The 26,365-nt window shown below is 46.2% G+C and overlaps 1 protein-coding gene across 2 annotated transcripts in view; it reads right to left on the bottom strand.

The window, feature by feature from the left end:
- The window catches only part of ENO4 (enolase 4), a 485,281-nt gene that overhangs the window by 316,676 nt on the left and 142,240 nt on the right, over nt 1–26,365 (bottom strand). Inside the window, exon 6 of one of the 2 annotated variants that reach the window (XM_086922915.1) lies at nt 15,224–15,355. In XM_086922915.1, coding sequence (XP_086779041.1) covers nt 15,224–15,355 — 132 coding nt within the window. The remainder of the gene's footprint in view (nt 1–15,223; nt 15,356–26,365) is intronic. The other variant, XM_086922916.1, reaches the window with a different exon arrangement.

Raw genomic sequence — 26,365 nt, 5'->3', positions numbered from 1 at the left:
CCTTACAAAGTTGTAATGATCATCCTTTAGCGGGTCATAAAGGAATTTCCAAGACTCTTGATTTGGTGCAACGTTATTTTTGGTGGCCTGGGTTGTCCTCTCATGCCAAACAATATGTGCAGTCTTGTGAACTATGTGCTAGGAGTAAACCCAATAGACAAGCTCCCCAGGGATTGTTACAGCCTCTTCCTACTCCGACCCATCCCTGGCACACCATCTCCATGGGTTTAATTGTGGATCTGCCCCTGAGTAAGGGATTTGATACCATTTTGGTGATTGTGGACACCTTCACCAAGATAAGTCATTTTATTCTACTACGGCCCCTGAATTAGCACGAGTGTTTGGAGAAAGTATAGTCAGAATTCATGGAGTGCCCAAGGTGGTAGTATCTGATCGAGGTCCTCAGTTTATTTCCCATTTTTGGCAGGCCTATCTTAAGGGATTGGGAATTGAGAGCAGATTGTCTACCAGCTATCATCCTGAATCTGACGGTCAGACGGAGAGACTCAACCAGGAACTGGAACAGTACCTCCGTTTGTTCCTCATTGATCAGGGTGGAGAATGGTCTGGATGGCAGAATTTGCTTGTAATAATGCTAAGAGTGCCTCAACTGGCTACTCTCCATTTTACTTGTATTTCGGTCGCCATCCTAATCCTTTTCACACTCAAGAAGATTTAGAAGTACCAGCAGTAAAAACTTTGATTACTGATCTCGCCTCTCTTCATAAATCCGCAGAACAGAACTTAATTACAGCAAAGAAGTCATATAAAAGATGTGCTGACCGACACCGCCAGGCTGCCCCTGCATATCGAGCGGGAGATCAGGTCTGGTTCTCTACCAAAAATTTACATTTGAAAGGTAATAGAAAGTTTCAACCAAGGTTTGCGGGCCCTTATTCTATCGAGCAAGTTTTGGGACCTGTCACAGTGAGATTGAAATTACCAGCTAAGTTAGGGATTCATCCAGTTTTTCATGTGTCCCTATTGAAAAAGACTAAACCACATATGAGGTTGAATAAGCCGCCAGAACCATTAGACATTCAAGGCCATGCTGAATATGAGGTTAAAGACATTTTAGATTCTAAATTCAAGAGAGGGAAACTTCAGTACTTGGTTGACTGGAAGGGTTATGGCCCAGAAGAAAGATCTTGGGAACCGGTATCTAACATTCATGCACCCCAGTTGATCAAAAGATTCCATGCACGAAAACCATCCAAACCAGGACAGATAAATAGGTCTTTGAGAGGGGGTACTGTCAGGAACCTCAGCATTGCCACTATTTGTGCTCCTAAAAGGTTAATCAAGACACGGACGGTGTCAAAACCTGGTCGAGTCAATGTATGGTATCTTATTTCTAAATAAGTTCCCCACACTCAAGATGGCGGCCGCGGTGGCTGTCATACTCTGTTTCAGCAATAGTCTAGTGACTGAGGTAATAGCGCACATTATCAACTGCGCACTTCAACGAACTAGCGTTAGGAGTCACGGCTCGTTTCCGCCGCTCCGCGTCTTTTATTCAGGACGGGAGTCTGCCGTAGTCTAATTTAAGGACGATAGTTGAATTAGTCTTTTGAAGGTTTCTCTTGTTTAATGTCCTAAAAGGAAACCTCGTTTAAGTAGGAGTAGCAGCAAACGAAGTCAGTCCGTGACTAGGTGTAGTAGTAGCCGTTCACAGTCAGTCAGTGTTGTGTGGAGTACCTAATTCAGGAGAGAGACTACAGTACACTGCCTGAACTCCGAGAATACTACAGTCGCTTTGCTGAGGGACCGCAGAGCTGCGTCAGTGAAGATTGCCATCGCTTTAGTGAGAGAATTCAGAACAGCGCTAAGCAGAGAGACATCTTCAGTGGAGAATTGAACCAGTAAGGCAAACTTTGCCAATATTAAGCAGTGTATCCGCCCTACCCTCCTTCTTGCTATTGCGCTTGCCCTATTCTTTCCATTTCCCCTTCCTTGCACCTTTTTGCGCGCTACGGAGGAAAACCTTTGGGCATGAGACTGCATTGAGTGGCACATTGGATACCTATTACCAGTGAATCATTCTAATTAAGGCATCTGCAAGTAGACTCTCAGGTACAGATAAATAGGTACACAAGAATTAGAGTCTGAGTAGGGTTGTAGAACAATAATTAACGTAGTCTTCTTATCTACAGATAGAGAGCACCTGCAGGATAACATCTCATAAATATAGAAGAGAAGCATATACCTAAGGAACTACTGGTAGGACAAGCTTTAATTATTTCATAGAGTCGTTATAGGAAAGGTGGTTTGTTATCTTATGTTTCCTTCCATCTGTGTATTAGGCACCCCCTGAAGAATTGACTGCAGAACATATTCTTCAGTATCCAGCAGCCAAAGAGGGTGGAAGCAGTTGACAAGGTGTCTCTTCTTTTATCCACTTCCCCTTTTCCCCCTTACTGGTGACACTACTAAATTAGCGGTGGCACTGGAGGGTGGGAGTTTGGGACCAGCATCTGTACTGCCCCTGCGAAGAGTTTGGAGACTTCTGACAGTCCCTTTGCAGCAGCAGCCAGAACCTCATCAAAGCGCCACATGGGATCCGGACGAGATACTCCCATGGAGCTGGGAAGTAGGAAAGGACGCCGGCGCCTTTAACTGGGCATGTCAACCGGACGAGATTCCTCCCCCTTTGGATGACGATCGGTCAAAAGAGGACGGACGGCGTTTCCCCGGAGGCGAGGACAGAGCGAGAGGAGAGCGTGTTGAGATACATCGGAGGACGAAGGAGACGAGAGACCTGATGTTCCGTGGCAGTTCCAGCAAGCCCGGAGATCAACGACCCCACGAGTCACCCGGCCACGTTCCCACGGGAGGAGTGTGGCTCCAACAGGTACGGGGCAAGTTAGCGGGCTGGGTGGGACACCGTACCACTCCTCCTCCATAGAACAAACACCACCCGTATATGCTCTGCATATAGTGTATATATATATTGTTAATATCCAAAAGGCTCTGCACGTTCCGCCCCCTTTGCAGGAGCACTCTTCTGCACTGCCTCTGTACAGGAAGTACACCCGAACACCCTGTTTCCTTCACTCCTGGTCCTTATCGAGTCTAGCAATCAGGACGACTGTCCTAATACTTGTGTTCTGTTTCTTTTGTTTTTGGGGTCTTCTCCGGTACGACATACCATCCGGGAGGTGTGTTCCCCACCATTCCGCTGAGATACGCTTGAGACTTAACAGGACATAACCGGCCAGACACTGGATCCCTTAAAGAATCCCAGAACCGATCCAGCGGCTTTCGCAAGAGCGAGAATCACCAGCCGCCAGAGAAGAGTGTTCATGAAAATAAAGCCATCCTTAAAAAGCACACTTAAGGGCTCAGTGTCAGTTCCTCTTGTTCCACCTAGCGTCCCACGTCCCCTGCAACAAGTGGTGTCAGAAGTGGGATCACCATCCCAGTCCATCTGTAACCCCGAGATGGACGCCATCATACAACACCTTATAAAGGGACAAGAGAAGCTGGGGTGGGCAGTGGAGAGGCAGTTACCATCCGCCCAGGCCGACCGAGAGATGTTCCAAAGCACCATCTCGGCCCACATAAAAAAGTATCCAGAAGACCGTGCCATTACCACCCGTTCAAGTAGCCAGCGAGACCCGAGCGCCTGTTCCTCACCCTTCAGGGATAGCCCTACAAAAATACGTTCATGGGGAGGATCCCGACGCTTTCCTACTAAACTTTGAGAGAGCGGCCAGAGCGTTAGGGTGGCCTGAGGACAAATGGCCCTTCTTCTTGGACCCGTTATTGACAGGAGAAGCCCAGTTTGCGTATCAAGTGGCAAATCCTCTGGGTAACTCCCCCTATAATGTTATCAAGGAGGTGGTTTTAGATCACCTGGGCTTTGACGCCGAAGCATATAGGGTTAGGTTTCGTAAGGAAAGAGGAACCCCTGGCGAAAACCCAAAAACCCTTTTCTTCCGCCTCAAAATGGCTGCGGATAAGTGGCTAAGACCAGCTACCAGCACCAAGGAGGAGGTGATGGTCAAAATATATATCGAACAATTTATGGAGGCTCTTCCGTTTGCCACCCAAAGGTGGTTAAGACAGCATTCAGGACTCCCAATAGAACAAGCCATAGAGATGGCAGAAAATTATGCCAGGGCTCAGTCTCGTGGTCCTGGATGGGACAATGAGAAAACAAACAAGAGCACTCCCCCTCCGAGGGTGGAAAAGAAGACCATCTTGAACTTCTCTTGTTGGAGGAAGCTGCTGACGTTCCGTTGGTCCAAGATAGAGCATAGGCCCCCTATGCCCTTCTTGGGTACCAGAAAGTAGTGGGAGTAACAACCACACCCTACTTCCGGCCCTGGAACGCGCTCGATGGCCCCCTTGGCCAAGAGGGCCGTGACTTCCTCTTGCAGAAGTTGCAAGTGATCCCCCGACACGCGGTGGAATTGCGGTGACATGGCTGGAGGGGTCGCCTCGAAGGGGAGGGAGTAGCCCCTTCGGACGATTTGCAGCACCCACCTGTCCAACGTGACAGTGCGCCAGTGGAAGAGGTGATGGCGAACCCTGCCCCCCACTGGCGTAACATGGGCCTGAAAGCACGGACTAGGAGGGTTTTGAGGCAGATGCTGCGGGGGAAGGTGTGGACTGGCCTCGCCGTGGTCCCCGACCGCGGCTATGGCCGTTTCCACGTCCGCCACCGTGCTGTTGAACATTCTGCGGCGCGTGGCTGGCAGCATGTGTGGGGGCGCCCCTTCCGTGGCCACAAAAGGAGCGAAAGGCACCCGTTTGCTGGCTTGGGGTCGAGAGGCCCAAGGACTTGGCCGTAGCCCTGGAGTCCTTAAAACGCTCAAGCGCATGGTCTGCCTTGTCGCCAAAGAGACGACGGCCATCGAACGGCATATCCAGAAGGGTGGCCTGGACATTGGCCGAAAAGTTGGTGGACCTCAACCATGCGTGGCGTCGAACCGCCACCGTTGTTGACATCGCCCTGCCCAGTGAGTCCGTGGTATCCAGCCCACACCGGATGGAATACCGTGCTGCATCTCGACCCTCCACAAGGGCTTGGGCGAGTTTTGCCCGGGCCTCCTCCGGACATTGTGGAAGCATTTCCGCGACCGTGTCCCACAGGGTGTGGGTGTAGCGGCCCAAGAGGCATGCGGTATTGACTGACTGCAGTCCCAAATTCAGGGACGAGAAAACCTTCTTCCCGAACTGTTCATACCTCTTAGATTCCAGATCGGGCGTAGCCGTCGGGAATGCGGTCTGGGAAGTGGAGGCCTAGATGACCAGGCCCTCGGGGGTGGGATGGGTGGACAAAAAGCAAGGGTCGCCCGGGGCCGGGCGGTAGCGTCTGGCCACATTCCTATCCACAGGCGAACCTGTGGCGGGCTTGGACCAAGTGCCCACAAGAACGTCACACAAGGCCTCATTAAACGGCAAAAGGGGCTCATTGGAGCTTGTCTGCGGTCTAAGGACCTCAGTGAGGAGGTTAGTTCTCACGGCTGCGACAGGGAGCTCAAGGTTTAGGGCCTTGGCTGCCCTCGTCAACACTACACTATAAGCAGCCCCCTCCTCCGTAGCCACGGTGGGAGGGGAGACAAATCCAGTGTTTGGCGAAGTGTCAAGTCCACTAGCCTCTCCAAGCTCATATGTCCAGTCCTGTTGAGACTGGCACTCCTGTGCCAGAGGGTCCTCAGACCCCTCCCAATCACCCTCGTCACCCATCTCCTGTAGTTCAGGGTCAACAGATGGGGCCAGTTCATGGAAATAGAAATCTCCAAAGGCCGTCGGTAGCCGCGCCCAGCGGCGCCGCTCTGGCGCCGGAACCGGACCGAGGGTAGGATCGGGGATGGCGCCCATAATAGGCGCCAGGGGGCAATACCCGGAGGGCCGGCGCCAGTGAGGTCGTGAGGTCGACCGGCGATGACCAGGATCCGGAAGCGGATCCAGGGAGGGCCTGTGGCGCCGGGACCGAAGTCGCCAGCGGCGCCGAAGCACCCGACGGCGTCGGAGCCGAAGCACCTGACCCGCTAGGCCCTCCAGCCGGGGCCGTAGGGCCCGAAGGCGCCACGGAACCCGGCTGAGGAGGTAGGGACTTCATGGCCATGAGGTACCGCTCGATCTCCTCAGGCGTCGCGTCATGCCCAGGGACCCAAAGGTGTGGGGCAGGTAGCGATGTCCGCGACTCCGTCGGAGCCACATGGGTGGTGTCACCCGAACCCCCGGCTGCATCACGCGAGCGTCGGGGTGGGTGGGAGGAACGATGACGTCTCTCCGACCTCTCATGCCTCTTACCTGAGGACTTGGATCCTGACGACCGATGTCCACTCCCAGAGCTGCGAGGGCTCCGACCCCGCGACCGGTCCCTCGACCTCCTGTGGGACCGGGACCTGGAGCGGCGGGAGCGCTCCCACCTAGCTTAAGACGTCAGGGCCCGGCAGTCAGAGCAGGTGCAGTCGTCGTGGTCGAGGCCTAAACACTTGAGGCCCATTTTGGTGTAGAAGGTGACCCGTTTGGCCCACATCCCGAGATCTCCGACTTTTCTGGCAAGACTATCCTTGAAGCACATATTCTTTCCCCCACCCGGCTGGGTCCAGTGGGTGTAGTCTTTATCCGTACACCAAATGTTTTTCCATCCTTTGATAGGCCCGAAGAACATCTCTCCTAAAAATCCGGTCTCGCAGGTCATAGATATCAGGATGGCTGCGTCTTCATCTGTCTCTTTAAACATCGCTCCCCTCAAACACTCAGTTCAGAGTGATTTCTATGTCTGTCGCCATCTACTGCGGGACCTGCTGTTTTCAGCTCTGAAGCATTTGATGCTGATTAGTTTCGTCCCTCCAATACGCTGGGATATGCTGTTGTTTGCCCAGAAACCTTGGAATTGAGTTATATCTCACCCTCTTGATAATTTGGAGGACCTTTACGGCCACACATATTTGAATGACTTGCGCCCTGATGAAGGAATTCCCCACAGTGGCATTTTTCCGAAACGCGCGTCGGCGCTTTCTTCTGGCTGGCTGCTAAGAATGTGTGTGTAGTTGGTTGTACCCTGGTGGATGTGCTGATTTATGAATGTGTTGATGCTTGATTGTATGAGTGATTTATGTACATAAAATGGTTTTACTGTTTCTTGTTGATCTGGGCTGACGTTCTATGAATTATATATGTCGATATATTTACTGAAGTAATGAATCTTTTTTACAAATATATATATACACGACAATAAAATGATTTAATATTACCAGCTGTTCTGTGGGCAATTGTGTATATTGGAACCTATTGGTCCATTAGAATAATAGGAACTTCCCTTTCATGTTGTTACAATTATTGTCTTCCCTGGTGGGTTGTTCCCCCGTATCCTTTCGTAGGTTCAGGGTTCCCTTTTTGTTCTTTGTATCTAAACACTTGAGGCACCGGCGATGGGGGTCAGTAACCGACATCAGTCGGTCGCACTTGGAACAGGGTTTAAACCCGGGCATCCCTACCGGCACCGTTGGAGTCGAAGACTCGAGTAGATAAATGATCAAAAAGATCAAAAAGTTTAGTCAAAAAAGACTAAGGGGTAGAGCTTCTCCGGATCTGCGCTAGCTGGCGCGGAAAAAAGAAGAACTGATGTCAGCGCGCATGGGCTGACAATGCATGTCATTACAACGCATGCCATTACAACGCATGCCATTACAACGTATTATAAGGTAAGTAATGCAGATTGTTTAGTATTAGGGTGGTCTATATCGTGCCCTTCCCCCTCCCATACCCCGTGAACCCCTGGAGTCTCGCCCGTACCTTGGCAAGCCACCCCCCTCCGGGAGGGTGGCTGGACGAGACGCCTTCCGGTTTGTAGTCTTCCTCGGCAGCACCCTCTCTCATCTTGGGGCCTTCTCCTGGGACCGCTCTGCTCGACTCAGGATAGGTTCTGGTCCTGTTCTTCGCCGTCCACGCCACAAGCGCTTCCTCTCCTCCGGGGAACACCTCTTTTGCCTTCGTCAGAGTACTCCGACGACGTCATTCCGGCGCTAACGACGCCGACGACGGACGCGGGGCCACGGACAACGCCTGCCGGCGCGCAGGGGTATTGCTACGCAACATTTTCCGGGTCCAGTCTGACACCTGGGGATATTCTAAGGTAAGGAATATATCACTAACATGTCTCTTTCAGATGCACTTCTTTCTAAAGAGGGTCCCATGACAAAGTCCAAAGGACAATTATAGTGGGAGGCAGAGTTAAGATGGGCTTTGTCTAACAAGGAATGGGAAGATATTTTTTACAGAGCACGTCATACAGTGCACAATATGGCTAGCACTGAGATTGTCTCCTATTGGTATTTATCAGGAAACATCCATTACAATGCAGTCATTACAACGACCTACCTTTACAACGCAACTGTTACAACGCAACTGCCTTTACATCGCATGCCATTACAATGCATGTCATTACAACGCATGCCATTACAACGTATAATAAGGTAAGTAATGGAGATTGTTTTAGTATTAGGGTGGGTATGGGTTTTGGGGTACATGGGAATAGTAATTTTTAACCCTACGCCATCCAACACTTTCCCTACTGTTGCACTCACTGTAGTGGGAATAGTCATTTTTACCCCTACACTATCCAACACTTACCCTACTGTTGCCCTAAAAGTATTATACGTTTGTCACAAAGTGGAACCGCTGTTAGGTTAGTAATAACCCAAAAGGAAATTGAGAGAGAAGAAACAGGATTCAGGTTTGTTTATTTGTATTCAAGACAAGTAAAATAACAACAAAGCAACCAGTTGGGGAAAAAGACAAGCTTGCAAAATCATAAAGTCCCGTTTTCACCAGGGCTTCTCCTGAACTTATGCCTTGACAGTTCTTGCCCAGTTCTCAGGAGATGGTATTGCCAGTGGTATCAAAAAGAAGTGAGAAGAGAGAAAAAAATATACTGGAATCAGTGGCTGGGGAAGAATGTCTTCTTTCGACATGGGGATAGGGAAAGAGGGACTAGGTCACCGATAATCCTGCACCAGGTGGAACTCAACGTGACCTTCCTCTATATCGTGCCCTTCCCCCTCCCATACCCCGTGAACCCCTGGAGTCTCGCCCGTACCTTGGCAAGCCACCCCCCTCCGGGAGGGTGGCTAGACGAGACGCCTTCCGGTTTGTAGTCTTCCTCGGCAGCACCCTCTCTCGTCTTGGGGCCTTCTCCTGGGACCGCTCTGCTCGACTCAGGATAGGTTCTGGTCCTGTTTTCCGCCGTCCACGCCACAAGTGCTTCCTCTCCTCCGGGGAACACCTCTTTTGCCTTCGTCAGAAAGTCCGCCTTTCTTGTTGCACTTGGCACCCATCTTATTGGCTGCTTCCTGATGACATCACAGACCATGCCCCCGGGGATTCCTCCGGAAGGTTTTGTTTAAAGGCCCCTGGCTCCTCCTGTATAAGAGGCGAGATGTCGTGATTGGCACCCTCAAAAGGCAACAAAGTCCGCAATTCATCGGACTCGTGACAACGTTGTAATGGTATGGGCTGTAATGGTATGCATTGTAATGGTAGTTTTAAAAAATGTGTTGCATATATCCAAAACACACATTAAAAATATTTCGTTACACAAACAGGGAGAATATATCAAGCTTATTGAAATCAATTTCAATAGCAAAAATAAATAAACACTTCAAGTATATAGCCAAGTATTTTAGGTGACCCCTGGGTAATATTTGATCAAGTTCCTCCTTTTATCCTTTGCTATCCAAATCAGGTATTACTTGGGTTTTTTTCTCAACCAAAGCAAGCGACGCGTTTTGATGGTATAATTAGATTCTTCTTCAGGCTTTATGAATTTCATACAATGTCATCCCACCACATATATCAGATAAAGAGTGTATACAAGAGGATCTTTCTCTCCTCAAAGACCGTCGAGGAACCTGTCGTCGATGGTGTCGGCGTCAGAAGTGGTGTCGACGGTGTAGACGTCAACGGTATCTTCGTCGGCTTCGTCACTGTAACCCTCGCTGACTACACAGATGGGTCAGACGTCGACGATGATGGCTTCAACGATATCTTCAATGGTATGGGCCTAGAGATAGCCGTAGTAGTCATCGTACCGGACGTCGACGGGACCGACGACCTGATTGTGTAACTTGTCGTCGTCGATGACCCAGAGACTGTTGTTGACGGTGATATCGTCGATGGGGATTTTCCAAATCTGCTCTTTCCCGGATCCGATGAAGAGGCTCTAGGGTGTTTCTTTTCTTTCCTCAGAGGAAACAGAAGATGAAGGCTCAGAGGAGACCTTAAAATGTTTCTCCTTTTTTGAACACTTGCTTTCTGGAGAGGGTTCGAGGTGCTTGCTGCCATCTCCAGAGTTCTTTCTCTTGAGATCTTGCTCTATTATGAGGTCTGGGTGAGCCAACACTGTGCTCCTCTGATGACTTTCGGTGCTTAGTGGACTGTAACCACAAAAGCAGCCTCCCCTCTCTATCTCTTTAAGTCTTAGAAGAGAAAGTGCAACAGATGTTGCACTGTTTTACCTCATGGGCTGGGTGGAGACAGTAAATGAAGTCCTTGTGAGGATCATCAACATGAACTCTCTTCTCGCCACAGGTCTTGAAGGGGCCGAAAGAGTCGTTTCTTATCAGATATAATAAGTACTAATTTTTGAAGGAAAGAAACCTGCAAGGTAGAAGAAAAACTGACGTGCGGTGAAAATCTGAGGGAAACATCCTCTGCTGGGAATGTTCTAAAGGTTGCAAGCAACTGATTGGCTGCATTCAACATTTAGTCCTTTTTAAAAATACATAGATAGGCTATATAGAACATGGCTCATGGCCATCATAGCCTATGACATTTTTTGAATACTGCTTGATTATGATACCTTGGGACGCCCATCTCGATGACGGGGAATGATTCAGGCATGTGAATCTATGAAAGACCCCAATACTGGATAACAAGCTCTACAGGCAATACTCCTCCAACCTAAAAATACCTAATCTCCTGCTGTTCATCTATTAATATTGCTACCCAAGGCCTGAATTTACATACCCAGAATCACACCTAATTTCATTACAAGAACGGAGGCTACCATTATGTATATTTCTTTTAATGCTGTTCCAAGCAGCCACTTAGAAGCAATACATCATTCCTATTCATTTAATCTACCACACAGAAACTGAAGTAAATGCATGGCATAGTTTCTTTAAGAGGACAAGACTGATTCTAAAAATCAACAATAGCACAAAAAAATGCTAATTGTCAGATCCGGAGCAGCATGCTGCCTGGTGTAAAGTGCTACAGTACGCCTTCAGGGACAGTAAGGTCTATATAAATTCATGGGTCATGTCCATCACCTGGTACAATACCAATCCATTGCATTAAACCACCCGCCACCAACTGAACAGGCATGGAATAACCAGAGAGATCTGCCACATGCCGCTGGCCAACAGGAATTTAGTTTGGTCCACCACTGCGGGTCCCCACTACCACATACTATGACCACTTTTGACGTTTCACAATGGCAATTAGATTTGGGATGATAGTAAGAAAGTCCATACCATCAGTTCTCTGATCCATGTCTCACTCCAACTTATGCCTTCTCAGGACCATAAACTTTAAACTTTAAAAAGATGTTTCAGAATGGACAGCCTAGTACAATATCTAGCTCAATGGACTATGGAAATAAGAAATACGATAAGAGACCTGCAGAGGTGCTTAAAGCGGCCAGTTTACTGAAAACCATAAACTGTTGCCTATCTGACACATCTTCATTCATCACACTGCTAAGCGTGCATCCCATGAAAATGATAACCACACCTTGGTGGTCATCATGCACGACATGAAAACACTTCCCATTTAGGATCTAACCTAAGATAACATCCTTCCTCCCACATCCCTTACACGGTGTAGCATGCTCTCCATGTAGACAAGAGCTTCAGTTCCCCATATAGAGGTAGTAAGCACTATATAAATGTTGCAATACAATACAATAAATATAAAGAGATATAGGGAATATAGGCACAGGTGTGCTTTCATGAATGACATTACACTGAAGAGAAGACAGTTGCCAGGATGCTGTCTTCAAATCGAAGGACCTATTTGCCAAGAAACATCCTACAGCGAGGCTTAACAGAAGGAAGATAGTAGTGCAATAGATTATTCTGTCTGATTGCGTCTCTCTAGTAGATAAACAGTGGTGGGTTTCTAATTTTCTGTTTTTAGTTTGGATAGCGAGTTTCTTGATTTCCTGTAAACAATATGTCTTAGATTGCCTTCATTTATTAATGGTCTCCCTAAATTAGCTAATTATGCATTGAAACATTCACAGAACCCCTGCAACTGTCTTAAACATGCATGCAGTCAGACTGATACCAAGTGCTTTATACACAACTAGCAGCCCGTCCCGGCGTTGTCCGGGTATGAATTGCTGCCGGCCAGTAGTATATTGTTTTGTAGGATTTCGTTTTGATAGCATTTCTTATCTGTGACAGGTCTGTGAAACGCTCCGATTCACAGTGCACTGCTGATGCACTTAAGAGTGCGCGTTCAGTAGTGTGTGAACTCGAGTTTCCCTACTTTATTTTTCCTTGCAATATTATATAGCGCTAAGTCGACAACATGGCATGAGCACAATTTACATTACAGAAGAACACATTCATTTGTGGTAGGCACGGGGAGACAAAGCGATTTGCCTGGAATCACAGGATGTTGAGCTGATGCAGAGATTCGAACGTAGCTCCCCAGCTCTAAAGTTCGCAATTCTAGAACTTGTGGTGGGAAGTGTGTCTAAAAGTGTATGTCAGTGCTGGGCATCAATGAGAGAGACCTGTGCATTTTTCAAATCGGTGGTGAAAAAATACGAGTATGTTGCTGGAGATGTGGGCCGCCGTGCCACCAATGTACTTACCGGGGGAGGGTAAACACCCATTATTCCTCAACTTTCTTTCCGCATACCATCACTCCACATACTTTCATTACGAAAGTACCATGACTCCGCAATGCCACTATAACACATGGCATTACATTTTATATGCTTTTACCACGGATACATTTACAACGAAATTCGTTGTAAATGCATGAATGGTAAAAGCATGTTTTTTTTAATGTCTGGATAAGGTAACTATGGGTATAGGGGTATATGTTTTGGGGTACTGAGGTATATGTTTTGGGGTGTTTGGGTATTTCAGGGTTCAGATATAGTTTTGGGTTATGGGGTACAGGGGTAGTTTTAGGGTTTAGGGATAGGTATGGGTTTTGGGGTACAGGGGTATTTTTAGGGTTCAGGGCTAGGTTTGGATTTTGGGGTATAGGAGTATTTTTAGGGTTCAGCGGTAGGTTTGGGTTTTCGGGTACAGGGATATTTTAAGGGTTCAGGGCTAGATTTGGGTTTTGGGGTATAGGGGTATTTTTAGGGTTCAGGGCTAGGTTTGGGTTTTGGGGTACAGGGGTATTTTAGGGTTCAGGGGTAGGTTTGGGTTTTGGGGAACAGGGTTATTTTTATGGTTCAGGGCTAGGTTTGGGTTTTGGGGTACAGGGGTATTTTTAGGGTTCAGAGGTAGGTTTGGGTTTTGGGGTACAGGGGTATTTTAAGGGTTCAGGGCTAGGTTTTGGGGTACAGGGGTATTCTTAGGGTTCAGAGGTATGTTTGGGTTTTGGGGTACAGGGGTATTTTAAGGGTTCAGGGCTAGGTTTGGGTTTTCGGGTGCAGGGGTATTTTTAGGGTTCAGGGCTAGGTTTGGGTTTTGGGGTACAGGGGTATTTTAGGGTTCAGGGGTAGGTTTGGGTTTTGGGGAACAGGGTAATTTTTATGGTTCAGGGCTAGGTTTGGGTTTTGGGGTACAGGCGTATTTTTAGGGTTCAAAGGTAGGTTTGGGTTTTGGGGTACAGGGGTATTTTAAGGGTTCAGGGCTAGATTTGGGGTTTGGGGTACAGGGGTATTTTTAGGGTTCAGGGCTAGGTTTGGGTTTTGGGGTACAGGGGTATTTTAGGGTTCAGGGGTAGGTTTGGGTTTGGGGTACAGGGGTATTTTTAAGGTTCAGGGCTAGGTTTGGGTTTTGGGGTACAGGGGTATTTTTAGGGTTCAGGGGTAGGTTTGGATTTTTGAGGTACAGGGGTATTTATAGGGTTCAGGGCTAGGTTTGGGTTTTGGGGTACAGGGGTATTTTTAGGGTTCAGGGATAGGTTTGGGTTTTGGGGTACAGGCGTATTTTTAGGGTTCAGAGGTAGGTTTGGGTTTTGGGGTACAGGGGTATTTTAAGGGTTCAGGGCTAGGTTTGGGTTTTGGGGTACAGAGGTATTTTTAGGGTTCAGAGGTAGGTTTGGGTTTTGGGGTACAGGGGTATTTTAAGGGTTCAGGGCTAGGTTTGGGTTTTGGTGTACAGGGGTATTTTAGGGTTCAGGGGTAGGTTTGGGTTTTGGGGTACAGGGGTATTTTTAGGGTTCAGAGGTAGGTTTGGGTTTTGGGGTACAGGGGTATTTTAAGGGTTCAGGGCTAGGTTTGGGTTTTGGGGTACAGGGTTATTTTAGGGTTCAGGGGTAGGTTTGGGTTTGGGGTACAGGGGTATTTTTAAGGTTCAGGGCTAGGTTAGGGTTTTGGGGTACAGGGGTATTTTTAGGGTTCAGGGGTAGGTTTGGGTTTTGAGGTACAGGGGTATTTATAGGGTTCAGGGCTGGTTTTGGGGTACAGGGGTATTTTTAGGGTTCAGGGATAGGTTTGGGTTTTGGGGTACAGGCGTATTTTTAGGGTTCAGAGGTAGGTTTTGGTTTTGAGGTACCCGGGTATTTATAGGGTTCAGGGCTAGGTTTGGGTTTTGGGGTACAGGGGTATTTTTAGGGTTTAGTGATAGGTTTGGGTTTTTGGGTACAAGGTATATTTATAGAGTTAAGATGGGTTAGTGTTTAAGGGTGTTGGGGTATTTTAAGGAGTACGGGTGGGCTATGATTATGGGGTGCAGGAGTATTTAAAGGGAGCAGGGTGGGATTAGCACACGATAAAAGACATGGCATGAAGGGCGGAACGTACCACACGCCCCCAGCGTTTGTCACACCCCCAGCACACGCCCACAGCACAATGCAGACACGCCCACAAGGGACTACTTTGCTGGCACAGTTCTTTTACCTTTTAAATGTATATGGTGTGCGTCTGCATAGCCTATGTCCTTCTGCTGCAACTGCCCTTTCCAACGCTGTATTGGGTGTTGTGATTGGTGCTGTACTTTTTGAGTTTACCCGCCTCAAAGGTTTAGGCTGTCTCTTTATATTATTAGTATGGATTTCAACATCTTACTTGTTGTATTGAGAGATCAATCCGTGGTAGCACCATCACCTCCTTCATCAGGTTCAGTTTCCCAGGCGATGACTTCCCACAGCTCAGCAAAGTCACCATTGGCAGTGGCAAAGCCAATATTTTGGGCAACTGCTGCAAAAATGAGAAAGCTATGTTAAAATGGGATTATGGTCTCTTCATGATTTTTACAGAAAATATAAGGCTTTGTAAAAGAGGCCCTTCCATAAGCAAATGAAACGGATCAACAAACAACTAAAACAAACCATTCTTAAATAGCTTATGCAATGGAACTACAACTACTCTTGTAGCATATAAAACCATTCGACAAATGATGGTATCATACATTCAGTGACACAGGTCTGCAAACAGCAGCTATGTACAAAATGGGTGTCCATACTCGCTCCTTCGATTTGGCTTTCTGGCCTTGCCCTCTACAGAACTTTTGGAATCATTACAGCTTTTCTGAGACCCAAGGAAGAGGAGACCGCTCCCCAACCACAGTACCTCATTGAACCATGGTCATCCTTAAAATTACCTCTTACCAGTTGTGCAGTTGCCTTCAGGAAACTATAACATTATTGATTGTCTTGCAGGTACTGCTTGCACACACCTAGGTAAGATACTGTGGGACCTTGGAATCCAAGGGCCACATAAGATAGCAGTATGGCACAGGTTTCTCCAGGTGATGCTGCAAAACTGCAGCCAGAACAGGGTTATTAATTAACTTGCCAATGCTTGCACCACCATGTTGATGCCCGTTAAAGCCCAACACTTTTCTCTTCCACTCATCCACAATGTAATTGAGGGCAATCCCATCATTGACTGTGGGCTTAGAAAGGTGGGGTGGTGGGATGATGAGGATTGGGAGGAGGCTCTGACCACGGCTCAACAAGGGGTCTCAGAATCTTCTAATTAAACGTCTTCTTTTTAAAAACATGTAACGAAGAACCGTAATGACATTCAAAGAAAATAAATAAATAAAGGCCACTAAATTGCACAACAGAAGAAAAGTTTCCTACCTGTAACTACAGTCATCAGTATTACAATATTTCTTAGATTCACATATTGAAATTGTTCCTCGAAGTTGGGATGGTTATCCTTTGTAGTCAAATTTAATATAGCTAGTACACACACACCACAAAATAACACTACAACTGGCATGCACCACATGCAGCGAGTTCACCTGATCTCATGACCTCAACCTCTGAGGTTTGAATTGCCAAATTTTCAAAGCTCGTCAAATGAAAGTGTCAGTGTTCTCATGAACAGGAAGAGAGAAGGTGCATGTGAATCAACTGTAGCCGCCTTACCCTTGGGGGAACCTGCACCTACCTTGTGTTTGAGAAGCCACCTGGATTTGTCAATGCAGAAGACACAAGCTGCAATCCATAGAGCAATGTCTTGCTTTGAGGGAGGACAACCCTTGTTTGATTTTCCAAAAGAGAAGAAAAGCTTTTCATTTCATATGGAATAAGAGGTTTTTCATTGAACGTTTTTAGTTCCTTCCATGTAAAACTTCAAACAATGTTTGAGGTTTAAATAATGTAGGTCTCTTTCCTTAGCAGAAGATGCTGAAGGAACAAATATTGGTAAGTGAATTTCTTTGTTCAGGTGGCATGGTGTCCAGATTTAGGCAGGAATCCAGGAGTCATAGAAAAAGTCACATTTGTTTTTGTCAAATTTACTGTGACGTGGTTTACTGGGAAACACTTGGATTTCACAAATTCATCTTGCCAATGATATAGCTAGATGCAATATTGTATTCCTTGGGAACATTTGAAAGCAGGGGCCCTGTGTATAAGATCAAACTGATCTTTAATTAGGACCCCTAGCACAGTGTCAAGGTCCTAAGACAGTGAGCATTTTATCAAGGAGGTAAAAGTGCAGAAAAGTCCCTCATGGATTCCTTGGCTTTTCTAGTGCTAAGGTAGTCTCCATATGCACTCTTATAGACAAACACTTTAAGCTTGATTCAGCAAGTTGTAGAAGGTAGCATTACAGTTCATGTGGACACATTTTAAGTGGGTAAATGCGTTGAGACACTGCCCATATGCAGAAGGTTTTCTATTTCAGAGAATAAGTCTTTAAATTCGATGCTAATTTAAATGCTTAAATAAGTTTTTGCAGTTTACGAGAATGCTGAGGAGATTATACCCTAGGTCCAAAGTGGCCTGACAGTAACATGAAGAGAGGCAGGGTTGTTGTGCATAACAGGAGCAGCCATTGAAGGAAAGAGCGGTGGGGCTAGTTTGGTGGGATTCGACAGACGACCACGAGGGAAAATTTCATGAATAAATAATTTCCCCTCGTCGTCATTTGTCGAAATCCCCCACCCACCCGGCCCCACCGCTCTTACCTGCACGGACTGCAGCTGGTGCAGAATCTGTCGTTGATTTCTGGAGAGGAGAATCATCTGATTTGAAGTTGATCATTGTCTACCGAGAGATCCCAAATATGTGTGTACATAAGCTGCTTGGCCCACGTTGGTTCTTGCTTCAGTGTGAGAGGAATCCTCAAAACAATGGATTGGAGGGCAAAGCTGTATGGTATAATGCAGATTAAGGAAGCTAAAACCTTTCCTCTTGTTTCCAGGGACACTACAACCAGTGGGTGAAATATTTGCATTTGAAGTTCTCCAGTTTTGCAGAGATAAAAAAGGAGTAATGTCTTTAAAGCAACAGCTGTAGCTTTATTTTATCAAGTTCACATTTGTAACAACTTTAGTTGCGCATGCTTAGAGCATCCACCATGATGTTTTGGAATGACAGCTTAAATCATCATCATCCGAAGTTATGTCTTGCCGTTGTCTTATGAAGCAGGCTTTAGTACTGGCTGAGTTTGCCAGTCAGCAGGTATCCTAAATGATTGAGCCAGGCAGACTGGTCTGCATTAGATTTAACTGGATGAGAAAGAGAAACCATAGGAGGCACACAAGGCTGGAAAGTACTTTAGCGGGAGGAGCCAACTGACTATAGCATTCCTACATTACATACATCAAGAAGTTCAAGAATATAAGAGAAACTTCAATAATATGTACTTGTGGGAAATTGATTTGCTCTATCTGCTAACACCACTTGTCATACTGCAGAGGGTCTCTGTACTCATACTCGTCGTCTGAATCACCACATTTATAATGTATAGCCAAGTCATAAGGTCCTTTTTTGTTTTGCTGGTAATCAGTATGAAATTGTATGTCTCCATTGTTGGATTAAATAGGAACCTGGCTGGCACCACCCTCACTAGCATAGTCACAGAACTTACCTGTACTGTGGCATGATGATGAAGAGTCGTCTTACATGCATGATGATGTCTCTAGAGTGATTCCATTTGTAGACACTATCAGCAACAATGGAATAGTCCGAGTAATGGGGCTCTGAGACGAAGTCAAGGAAAGTGTCACCAAGGAAGAAATGGTTATCAACAGGCTATCCATTGTGGACTGAACGAATTTTTTAGTTGACAAATTGTTCTTTATCATCAATGTGATAGTCTTCATTGTCAACGGAATTGTCAGGTGGGTTACCATTGATGGGGTAAACTTCACTGAGAGTAAGGGCCTTATCTTTGTTAGTTGAGCTCTCGACAATGATGAAGTAGAAGCTGTAGATACCTCATTGTTGATGTTAATGACAAACAGTGTTTACCCTTGGTCATCGATTGGGGCTTTGTCAACAAGGGATTGGTTCTGAAGAGATGGGATATGACCTCAAACTTTTAAATTACCTTAATAATTGGATTTTCTCAGCAGAAGTGCCACCAGAACCAGCCATAGTAGCAAGCACGGAGTGTCACTTGGTGGATGGGTGAAGGAAATGACTGGATTAGGGCCACCCGGGTCACTCACGACCACCTCTCAGCCTTCCATACATATGAAGAGTCAGTCAGACAGTAGAGAACACAAACCAAGTATATATTTTATTCAGATACACTCGAGTGGAGCCTCGTCTGCCCAGTCGCTTAGGGGTGCTGCAGAGAGGACTGACTTCAGCAAACATAACGATACATTATGTACATCCCAGAACCAAGGAAGACCCGCCCATAATGAAATTTTCCAAGCAGGTGCAGCTAATAAAAAAGTACAGTAGGATGGGTTTCGATTCTGAGGCCTGGCACACAGTATCTCTAACCCAAGGTCATTCTGTCCATGCCTGCCACTAGACGAAGACCTCTATCTAGAGGGAAACGTATGCGCTAATAAGAACAGTGTATTCATTAGCAGAGCAAGGCCTAACCTAAGAGAAATGAAACTTTCCACAGCCTGCTTCTCGAGGAGGGAATGCGCAGCAAATGACATGATTCAAAATGGTGGCTAAACATAAAATGGTGCAGCGAATGCTAACTTACAGAGGAATAAAGCACAAACAAAATAGCAAAACATATTTATTTCCTCTTTTTAGCATTCGCTAATTTATGGGGGGCAAAAAAAGACATAACATTCTTATGAAGAAAAGGACCTCAATATTCGGAACAATCCATTTACTCAGCGTCAGAAATAGAAGCTGCAAGGGATGACGTAGAACCAAAGATGCCCTTGTAAATTTGCATCATTTCATCAAACTGTTTTTGTAACATTAACTGCTGCATTAATATCATGAACTGACTTTTTCAGCTTGGGAGTGTGGGACAGTGAACAATAGGGGCAACATGATGGGAGACATTGTATACAGAGGCAACGCATGAAGAAAATACGGGCAACCACAGACAGAAAAGTGAGGATCTTCTAACCCCAGGAGGTGAATATATTCCAGAACCACCCTGATAGGGTACCAGTACCTGTCTCTCGGTGTATGTCAGCCGGGAGTCTATGCAATTTCTTTATATCTGCATACACACTGGGAGCGTGATCAGGTATCTAAACACAACTGCTGTCAGTGACGCGACAAGCCCCACCCCTATCTGCAAGTATGATGTCTAACACCATTCTGTTCTACAAAGTGACTAATCTTGTAGCCTGAAGCTCAGCAATGATGTTTATCATTATTCAAGAGGTTGTATTAATAACCCCCTTCACAACCCTTTTAGCTCATGAAGCTGAAGACTATTAACCATAGGGCCCCAAAAAGGTACGAGACCATTTATGGCATCCCTAAACTGTTGTGTGGGGGTATCTGTCTGATCTATATCCTTTGTGTCAACAACCCTTCTAACTCGGGACAAGTATGTACTCCTACGCTGCAGCTGATGATCTTTATGATAATAGGATGAGCACAATACACAGGAGAAAGGAGGAAAGAGAGATAACATCTGCCTGACCATCCCCTCGGAAACCAGAAAAGATCTTGGGATCCACAGACAAAATAGACATTATTGGGTAGGACCAAGGGCGGACTATTAAGCGTTCTCAGTCTGTAGGTGAAATTGGATTTACTCTTCCCCACCTTTACCTCCTCAGTCCCCTGGACACAGAAACTAGCTGTTGTGTTGACCACGGACACCGGCATAGATTTGTCCTTGGTAATATTGTGAGCTAGGAAGGATTGTTCAGAGGTGTTGAACCTTTGAAAATCAGCCATGTTCATTCATAGCCATGTTTCGTTCTTCACTCTTTCGTATATGCTCATGCAGGACTTTGGGGACAATGTACCAAAGGTTCCTTGTCCTGTCGATCCTGTTGGAGTAAACCTGTGATGAAAACGTATATACTCTACCACAGTGCGAGAACCAGCAGGTGTCATAACCAGAGTAGAGAGTTGGAAATGGTAGTGCACCATAATGAACAATTCAAACCAACCTTCACAGCTACCAATATATGACAAAGGCATGGAACACAAATTATCGCTCTTATGAGTAACTGAGGGAAGCAATCCACAAACGCAACAATTAGTTGTATTGGACACATCATGAGCTTGATGCAACATTTGTATAAATACATTGTCTGTGTAAGACTTTCTATGCTCTTCTTTGTGAGGAAATAAGTACCCCATTAATAGGTGGTCTGCTCCCAAGCGCCGAGAGATCCCCTTGGGGATGATTCGTGCACCATATAAAAGATAAATACAAATACAAACAAACTGGTGCTCAGGGGGAATGGTGGTGGTACCCATCAGGGAGTGCACAGGGAATTTCTCCTCCAAGAACCAAGACATTCCAAGTACTGTTGCTAGTACCATCACAACCATCAATATGCAAATTATTTCACTCTTTTGGGACCAACCCTTCATTTAATGCGGTGGTGCAAATGGTTGTACCTCCTCAGCCACAGACCGACAAAAAAGGATGCATGATTAAGCAAGAAGAGGAATGCAAGGAAAATGATAATAAAGGCAATTGTTCCCAGTGTCTGTCTGAGCTTCATTGGTACAAGCTCCCATTGTTCATCAAATGTTGGTGCTTTTGAGCACCGGCGGTGGAGCTCGCTCTGTCCTAAGCTCACAATGAATCTCACGTCGCACAGGATAATGTCCAGGAGAGCACGTGCAACTTATCCTGTCCAATGTCATGAAGAGCGCAAAATCTCACTTCACCCTAAACTGACTTTGTTGGTACTACAGCTAAGTACACCCTAACTTGCACAGTCCATCTCTGTCTAATCTGACTTCTCCTTTTGTGCACTATTCCCTAGCCGGGGTCGCAAATTGTACCTGGCAGGCACAGGCACCGTTTGATCAAGAAACAGCAGCTCCTTTATAGCTCTTATCTACGGAGGTGGAGTTCTGGACTTTTTGATTCCGTCCAGAGGTGTCAGGGAACAACACCCAAAGACCCCGGAGTTCCACCTGCCTTGGTGCGCAAATGAACAGAAACACGGGCTTCTCGATGGTGGCGTCAAAGACCAAAGGTTTATTACTGCAGGGACACAGAAATCACAGAATCTACACACGGGCAGAGACTAGGAGACTGTTCGATTTGTACATTGAGGGTTGCTCCTTATATACCAAAAATTGTGCTTCAGGCAAATATTTCACATGTCAGTACATTCCCAAACCTTTGTGTCTTAAACAATAAATATTTGGCGTTACACAGGAACTGTCGATAATATCTGATGCCTAACATCACGAAGAGGGGTTCCCACTAGTCCATCACAATCCCTTGTCAATATTGCATTCAAGTGCCGGACCGCCTCATCGTAAAGTTCGTTACCTCCCCCTAATAAAGGCCCAGAAGGAAAGGAGCAGAGCCAGGTGCAGAAGATAGAAAAACGGGATAAGAGATGTTTGTGGGTTGTAAATGGGCAAGGCTACCAGTTTCGGCCGCCTAATCATGATCAGGACAATGGACAGGAAAACCAGTTCAGGTGGGCTGGCCTCGGGCAGAGGAGGCAGCCTTTGTCGAGTCATGCAGCTTCAGCGTGATCTGGTTTAAGGTGTACGTGTCATGAAAGAGGTGAATCTCCGGCTAAGGCTACGTGTCCTTTAATCGAAATGAAGTGATCAGAGGTTATTGCATATGTGAGGGCAAGAAACACAAAATGGCTGCCATGATCTAAGATGGATGCCATGGGTAGATCAGAAATGTGTTCATAACAGGAGTGCTCTTGCTCGTATCGTAGCGAAAACACCAGGATATGCTAAATGGATCATTTGCGGTTCGCTGATACTAATATTATGTATTTCCGACAAACTTGAAAACACGGGTTCAAATCGTCATGGAACTTCAGACCCTCCTTTTGCCCTTACATAGGCAATTACTCAGTCTATGTCAGAATCTAGTTCTATGCTCATCAGGTCAGTGACATGTTGTTGTATCATCATCCTTTCTCGTGCCTTTTCTCCAAACGCAGGTGGTTTCCTAAAACAGGTTGCAGCACAAAAGCTACACAGGGCTGGACCACACTGGATAATCAGGCAGCATGAGAAGAGGAATACTAAGATGACACCAATGACCATAAGAACCTTCCATCCCCATGCTGAGATCAGAGTCCAAACCCACTCCATAAAGGACCAGTTTCCCTTGTCTACATGTATAGAGTCGGAAATCTTGTGTAGCTTAGAGATCGCCTCATAAACTGTTGGAGCATTATTAGGAATAAAGACACAGCAGCTCGATTGGATCATTCTGCATACCCCACCTCGGTCTGCAAGGATAACGTCTAAAACCATACGGTTTTGCAACGTCATGAGTCTGTCCGCTTGAAGCTCAGCTGTCAGGTTGCTAAGGGCACCAGCAGTTTCGGTAATAGTAGATTCAACTACCCGTGTTAGCTGACGTATGTTTCTACTATTGGCCATAGGCCCCCAAAACGGAAGGAAGCCTTTGAAGAAGTCTCCAGCTTCCTGACCAGCAGTATCTTCCTTGCTGAAGACACCTCTCGCTACTCTGGTTCTGTGGTAATCAGATGAAGCAGTGTATGTTGGAGGCAACAATCGAGCAATATAGCATGAACCTGAAAAGTCTGCAGGCAACCATGTATAAGCTCGGTCTCGACAAATGAAATAGGTACCCCTAGCAGTAAGGAAGGCAGGGGAAGAGTTAGCCGGAAACACATAAGTCTCAACGCACTCACTCCTCCCTAGCTGAGCTCTCGGATTTCTCCCATTACCTTGCAAACAGACCTGACCTCGGTGAGGTACGACCCAGATTGGAGTTGAGCTTTTACGCTTGCTTTCTCCTAAACTAAGGCGATACTCTGAAGTATTCCAACTCAAATACACTCGTAGTTCGTCTCTAGGGTATGATGGAGTATTATTGACATCCTTGATCATGTCAATAATTCCCTGGACTAAAGCTTTGTTGGCAGAGTTATATCTAGTGGAACGTGGTGGACGCGGAGGATAGGTCTCAAGGGCATAAGAAAAGATGGTTTGAAGGGCCTGAAATGATCCATTGTAACTGAAAGGCAAAACCAGATAGGGAATGCCTTTATCCATAGTGTGAGGTATCAAGCCACACACCCAGCAGTTTGTAGTGTTAACTACCAGTTGGTGTTGGTGCAAGAGCTGTACAAAAGTGTTGTTAATGAACTCTGTACGTCGTGCTTGCTCATGTTCAGGAAACGAGTGAAAAGAGTGTATAGAAGAAACAGTAGAAGTAACAGGATCAAGGGGAGGTACTGTAGTAACTGGCACAAAAATCAGATTTATACTAAAGACGATTCCACCCACCAATGTTGCTAAAATAATCAAAAATGTAACGGCACATTGCATCAAAAAGCATTTGCTACGAAGAATTTTGTACAGTCTGTTTCTGCGAACATAAATCACATTTTCTCGTTGCAGCGCAGGAAGCTCCATCTTCTACAATCCGCTCGCGACCACTGATGATGTGTACGTAGATGAAAATGCCTCTGTCAGCCCTGGGAGTTCCCAGAACCAACAGAAAGATCGACCTTGTGTCAGACCCCTGCAAATTCAAACTAGGCACACAGCCACGACCCTACGGCTACCCAGACGGCAAGGCAATTTTAAAAACAATAAACAAATAGCAAACTTCCTGGCTGAAAAGCAAAAGTTCAATATATATATATATATCAAAATTACAATATGCAGTTGCCTGCTTTATTTGTCTTTTTTATGGCTTCTAAGGTTGTATCTCTTCTTCGCTGGTACTGTCTGATCGGAAAATAGTGTATCACTAGCAGCTGTTGCAGAGTTTAAGTTCGCAGATAACAAAGTTTCTTCTGATGCTGGAGACAAATGTTCAATGTTCGAAGGAGTTTTCTCAGGAGGAGAGTCAGGTTTCAAAGTGTCAGTAATCAAATCGGCATCGCTGAAAGGGATAAATTTCGGGGTGATTTCAGATTCGGAGGCACCAATTCCCTTCTTCACCCAGTCGTCGTAAGGCAGCGGCAACGGAACACGCTTTACGTGAGAAGCGTGAATCCAGTGCTTGCGGCCAGCAACACGTACGGCTGTCCTCGTTGCCAGCAGGACCTGGAAGGGGCCGATGTAGCGAGGCTGAAGATTCTTTGTCCTCGCGAAGTTTCTGACCACCACTTGGTCGCCGGGTTTCAGTTGATGCCCTGGACTCTCCGGAGGCTTTGGTAGTGCATCGAAAACCTGTTGATGAATAAGACTCAATTTAGCAGTCAAGTCGTAAAGGTAGTCTATCAACATAGGATATTCCAACTGTCTGAACTCCCTTGGTCTTGGCACCCCCCAAATATTAGCAGGACGACCAAATACAATCTCGTAAGGGCTAAGCCCCACTCGAGAATGTACAGTCGCTCTTGTGGATAACAGAGCCAAAGGAAGTGCGTCTGGCCAAGCCAAACCTGTGGATGCTTGTATTTTGGCTATCTTCAGCTTGAGGGTGCCATTATAACCCTCCACTAGACCAGCTGACTGGGGATGGTTCGCACTATGAAATTTTTGTTTTAAACCTAGGCCTGCACATACACTCTGCATAACTTTCCCTATAAACTCACTTCCGTTATCTGACCATACAATCCGTGGCATACCGAATCTAGGGAAATATTCTTTGAGAAGAATTTTGGCAGTTGATAAGGCGGTATTGTCTTTCAGTGGGTATGCTTCTATCCACCTGGAAAAAGCACAAACCACCACCAAGACGTATTTCAAATTATTACAGCGTTCCATGTGAATGAAATCTAACTGAATCACTTCAAAGGGACAGGAAGGAGGAGCGAAATGACCAGCTGGAGTTGGAGTTCCCTTGCCAGGGTTATGCATCAAGCACACCATACAATTTTTCACCACTCTCTCTGCACACTTACTGATCCCATCATTCTTCCAGACCGGAGCCAACATCTTACAGATACCTTTAGAACTTATATGCGCTACTCCGTGCGCCATTGTCACTACTGCAAGCACATACGCATCCGGCAACATCCAACGTTGCTGCTCTGTCAGATCAATCCAACATCCATTCGAGTCCAACTTGCCCGTATTTTCTCTCCATACACGTTTCTCTTCCTCAGTTGCATCTCTCTGAATCTCCTTCACACTTTCCATTGTATCTTCACACATCCCAGACTCAGCGATCCATCTTGCAGACGTTGCAACATACATTCTACTCATCACATCTCTAGCTGTCTGTTTAGCAATTTCATCAGCAAAAGCATTCCCACGTCCAACATCATCCGTGATTGCTTTATGAGCACTGCACTTTACAATTGCAACTTCAGTTGGCAAGGTTAGAGATTCCAACAAGTCGTTAACTAGCTGACCATGTTGAATCTTAGTCCCATGGGACGTAATGAAACCTCTTTCTCTCCACAACCGGCCAAAACTATGGGCCACGCCA

Source organism: Lissotriton vulgaris, chromosome 5 (assembly GCF_964263255.1).
Source record: "Lissotriton vulgaris chromosome 5, aLisVul1.2, whole genome shotgun sequence".
In the NCBI taxonomy this organism is placed as follows: domain Eukaryota; kingdom Metazoa; phylum Chordata; class Amphibia; order Caudata; family Salamandridae; genus Lissotriton; species Lissotriton vulgaris.
This window is presented reverse-complemented; position numbering and strand designations above follow the sequence as displayed.